This window comes from Rutilus rutilus (assembly GCF_951802725.1).
Source record: "Rutilus rutilus genome assembly, chromosome: 19".
Taxonomy (NCBI): domain Eukaryota; kingdom Metazoa; phylum Chordata; class Actinopteri; order Cypriniformes; family Leuciscidae; genus Rutilus; species Rutilus rutilus.
Genome location: NC_140232.1, coordinates 14,811,221 through 14,816,208, shown reverse-complemented (window position 1 = coordinate 14,816,208; position 4,988 = coordinate 14,811,221). Strand labels below are relative to the sequence as shown.

The 4,988-nt window shown below is 37.7% G+C and overlaps 1 protein-coding gene across 1 annotated transcript; it reads left to right on the top strand.

Moving 5' to 3' along the window:
• Positions 1 to 1,054: 1,054 nt before the first annotated feature.
• Positions 1,055 to 3,582, top strand: LOC311278939 (uncharacterized protein). The gene is made up of 3 exons (XM_084390111.1): positions 1,055 to 1,663; positions 2,310 to 2,454; positions 2,601 to 3,582. Exons 1-3 carry the CDS (start codon positions 1,240 to 1,242, stop codon positions 2,965 to 2,967), a joined length of 936 nt encoding a protein of 311 aa, XP_084246237.1. The 5' UTR covers positions 1,055 to 1,239; the 3' UTR covers positions 2,968 to 3,582.
• The last annotated feature ends 1,406 nt before the right edge of the window (positions 3,583 to 4,988 follow it).

The window sequence follows — 4,988 nt, the reverse complement described above, 5'->3', positions numbered from 1 at the left end:
CTTGTTTGAGATTGTCAGGATGGTTGAGATATATTGTAGAAATATGTTTATACAACTGTTCAAATGTAAGACTTTTTTTTTACTTTATTCAGCATGGACACATTAAATTAATCAATAGTGACTGAAAAGACAAAGTTACAAAAGCTTACTATTTCTAAGAAATGCTGTTAATTTATTTTAGCACAACTGTTTTAATATTGATAATAATAAGAAATGTTTCTTGAGCAGCAAATCTTCATATTAGAAGGATTTCTGAAGGATCATGTGACAGAAGAGACTGGAGTAATGATGCTGAAAATTAGAGAGAAATTACATTTTAAAAATACAACTGATAAATAGAAAATATTATTTCACAATATTACTGTTTTTACCATATTAAATCAAATAAATTCTGTAGTGTAGCCTATATATTAGAGTGGCTCTACAAGTATTTGCAAACACTTCAGGAAAAAATATTTCACAAAAAATAGTTTTTCAAATTATAAAAATACATATTTTGTTCTACACAAAGACATGCTTTTTGGGTGGCGAATGTTACTGGATTGTTGTGATGAACTACACCTCTGGTAAACACCTGATAAGACACCTGTGTGAACTTGAGAACTGAGTTTATACATTAAGTAAATGTAACATTTAAACTGTACCTGGTTAAAAGTAACTTCAAATGTGAAGTTAATTCTGAGAAAAGCAGTTTGGTTCGATTGTTTGTTATCTGTGCAATTAAATTCATACATTAGTATGCTATTAGTATGAATTGCAAAGTGTAGCTTAAGTGTCCAACTACTACTTAGGGCCAGTGTGTGCATCCAGATGAATGGTTTCTATGTAGCATCCAGGAGAGCTCCAGATTACCTCTCTGTCGGTTGTGGAGCTATTGTCAGGGTAGTGCACTTTGGGGAAAGTTTTATGCTTCCCTCAGTCCAAAGTTGTTTCTCTTGCAAATGAGCAGCTCGTTGGTGATGGTGCAGATGTTCTGTAATGATGGTCATTAGGAGTGAGAATAAGAATGGCCTGAACTGGCAGGGCTCTAGGCGCCTCATTATGCAGACACATTTAAAAGGTCGATGGGGGTGCGAATGGCTGCTTAAGGGTCCCAAACAAAACCAGGGGGAGGAGAGTCAGAAGAAGCCAGAATTCAAATTCTGAAGAAACGGAGCTTATTGCCAGAGCAGGAGATTCATCCTCTTTAGTCGTATCGTGGAGAGCACGAGACGAGCATCACCGGAGAGCAATTACTATATGTGGATACTTGAGATGGCCACGGTTACGCGCACGCGGGTTTCACTGCTGGTCCTCGCTTTCATGGCTATTACTATAGGAGTACAGTGCAGATCGCTTCGTTCACAGCTTCGCAAGGTGACATCGTTTCAAGGAGAGCGTAAAATCCGCATTGGACACGTCCAGAGACGGAGCCGTCGCGAACCGGTATCCGAGCACGACCAGTGCGCCCTCCTGAGCGCACCGTGGACGGAGAGCACCAGTCCGCTTGGGGACTGGGGTCAGATGTACCGTCTGAAGATATTATCGACGATGAGTGATGGTCCACGTCGTGCTGTTTTTCCAGAACAAGCCCTCTTCAGATTCGTTAGACGGGTGTATCGCTGTTGTCAAGTGGGGTACCACTGTGGAAGTGTCAAGGGAATACAAGGCGGAAAAATTGGGGGTAAGTAGGTCGATACCTTGCTGAGAAACTGATGCGCAACATGGGATGCTGGTGTCCCGATAATAGACTACTCACGTTACTCACGTAATCGTTCCTCGATTAGATAAAGGTAAATTAAAGGTAATTAAGCCTCAAAGCATCTAAATGAAGTTTAGAGCGAAGTTTTACAAAAGGTAGTACATTTTAAAATAAAACAGCGTTATTCAAATTTAGTAAAAAAAATAACTAAATATTTCGAACAGAAGTAGCGTTAATGTAACGATAGCAACAGTAGCGGCGATTTTATTTTGTAGGGCGGTTTTGACAAAAATATTGGCATTATAACTTTTATTACAATATAAAAAAGTTATGTATATATATATATATGTGTGTGTGTGTGTGTGTGTGTGTGTGTGTGAGTGTAGCCAAGGGTGGTAAATTACTAATGGACGATTTTAATTGAGCAACAGGCACCTTGAAATTCAGAAATTCCCTTGAAATATAATTGAAAGACCACCAAACTAGACCAGAACCAAACCAGCCATGTCTTTTCAACAGGGTAATACATAATTTGTAGGTACAATGATCCTTATATTTTACAGTAGATACATAGACTGGATGACAGCACTGTCCCTTAACATTATGTGTCTCTTTCTGACTTGTCAAGACTCCAACATTGAGTTTCTGCTTGGCGAAGATGTGCTGTCCGCACCGTTGGAGAAAGCGGAAGTTCATTTGCACTTTTCAAACCCCCAACACCTCAACATCCAACCTGTGCTCCCCTCACTGGAGAAACGAGGGTTCCCTACCAGGTGAGGCAGAGGAACTTAATAGATGAAGTGAGAATGTTGTTAATAACACTATTCTCCAAAGAAACTACAAAATTAAATGACTGATATTCAAAAAAAAAAAAAAAAAGTAAATAAAAAACCACCCAAATTTGTCCTCCTTTCTGCAGGTACAGTGTCTGGTTTCGAGATGGTGTCGTGGAGCTGAGAGTAGATCTTCTCGCCCTCTTCCAGGCTCTGCAGCGGGCGATCGGAGGATCCAGTAGAGGCCCGAGCCTGATGGAAATGCATCGGGTGAGGGGCTTGACCAGACCAGGGGCCGTTGTCCAAAAGCAAAGACCCCCTTCCCTTCAAGACACAGTGCCTGTAGTGTGGGGGGAGGTAAATGAGGGCAGGGAGGGTGCCGCCCCCCTGCAGCCCTCTTTAGAGCTGGGACTGGCTTTACACTGCAGCTTAGTGGACAATATCGCACAGCCCTGTCAAAATTACGGTGTGCATCTAGAACACGCACCCTTCATCGCTCTGACGTACAGATAGCAAGACGTTTGCGACCATATTGAACAGTGATTTTAGCAAATACATTTAGAAAGTGCTTCTGTGTGCAACCAAAGACTGTCAATCCCTAGCGCTCCCCCTTCACAAGTTCTTTGTGGCCATAAAGTCTCCGTCCATTCAGTCCACTAACACCTGGTGTGAATGTTCCCTGGATGGTTCGCTGTTTTTTGAAGAATTGCTAATGATGCCCATTGTTCTGTGACAATGGGGCTTCAGCTCCAGAGAGCTTACTGTAATTCAGAGTGGCCTATGTTATATGGAAAACTATGCACTTCAGCATGTAAATTGAATTTATTAAATTATGGGTGTTATTTGTGAGATAAATGTAAATAGTGTATAATTACAGTTCTATATATAAAAACTTCTTTTTTTTTTGCGTTGAATCTAAGTGTCCAAGAGTTTATTCCTGTTGCCAGTGTGTTGTTTTCTCTCAACAAGGTGTTGAAAAGGATTGGATTTTAATCACATTTAAATACAAAAAGGGTCACACTCATTTACAGAACTTGGTCGTTTTCAGGTTTGAATGAGAATTCAAGAGAAGAAAATATTTCAGATTGTAATTTTGATTAGTGTGTTGAGCATCCATTGCTATTTGAACTACTCAAATATAAACATCAGGTCATGCAATGCACACAATTTACTAATTCCTGTTTACACATGTTAAATACACTACCATTCAAATGCTTGCAACGGTTTATGTGAAACTGAAGACTGGAGTAATGATGCTGAAAATTCAGCTTTACATCACAGGACATTTTAAAATATATTACAATAGAAAACAGTTATTTAAAATTGTAATAATATTACACAATATTACTGTTTTTACTGTCATTTTAATCAAATAAATGAAGCCTTGGTGAGACTTCTTTCATAAACAGTTAAGATCTTACCGACCTCAAACTGTCATGTACATTAACGGTTGCAGGGAATATTTTAGCTTTAATTATTTTAGAATTTTTTTTTTCCAAAAAGTTAAAGACTTGAGTTGATGTTTCTCTTGTTTGTTTGAATATATTTTACTCCATTTTCCAGTTGTTACAGTGCAGGTGTACTGTACTTTTACAGATTATGCTACTATCCTAAAGCACATTTTTATATTAGAGTCAGTCATATTTTCACTAGCATAGTTCTGGAAACAGTGACAATAACTTTGTAAAGTTAATGTAAAATTATCATATGGTAATATTTGATGGAACTATGCACTCAATTAAAAAAACTAAAGGGTGAACAGTTTTATAAATATGTAAAATATATGTTAATGTATTTTAGACTTAAAGGTATAGCGGAGGATCTTTCCGAATTTTAGATAAGACCCGCCCTCTCCACTTTTTGAATAAGTTTGATTGATTCACCAGAATGATTGACAATTAGGAGGACCAATAGTATAGGTGATCCACCCGGAAGTAAAAAAATCCTCTGCTATACCTTTAAATTTTGACAAATATGACAATAGATGCAAGTGAATACAATTATTTTTAAATGGAGTGGGAAAAACTGTGGCACTGACAATTGCATGTTGTAAACAACTTGAAGGATAACTGTGGGTTAGGTTGTGATATTGATATACAATAAATATCGAAATTATTTCAACAATGTTTATGATACATTTTCTTTTTTTTTTATTAAATGTCTGAGTTTGGAACAAGGGTGAAACAATAAAATCTATCAAATAAAATGTATACTTAAAGGGCTCCAATAAATGTAATAAATAACATGAAAAGTTTCCAAGTTTCCAAATCATTTTCAAATATATATTTTTTAAAATTGCAACAATTGGTACATAAATGGTATGGTACATAAAAGTGCAAGAAGTTTTAAGAAACATCATATGTGCAGTGTGTGTTGTGAACATGTAAACAGGAGTCTTCAAGACTCTCAGGCAAGCTTACAGTGTGAGTGTTGAATGTGTTTGTAATGCTCATTTTCACTGAATGGTTAGACTCTACACTTTGCCCTCAACACAGGCCGAGGCCAAAGTTCACAAAGAGAGGGGGAGAGAACGA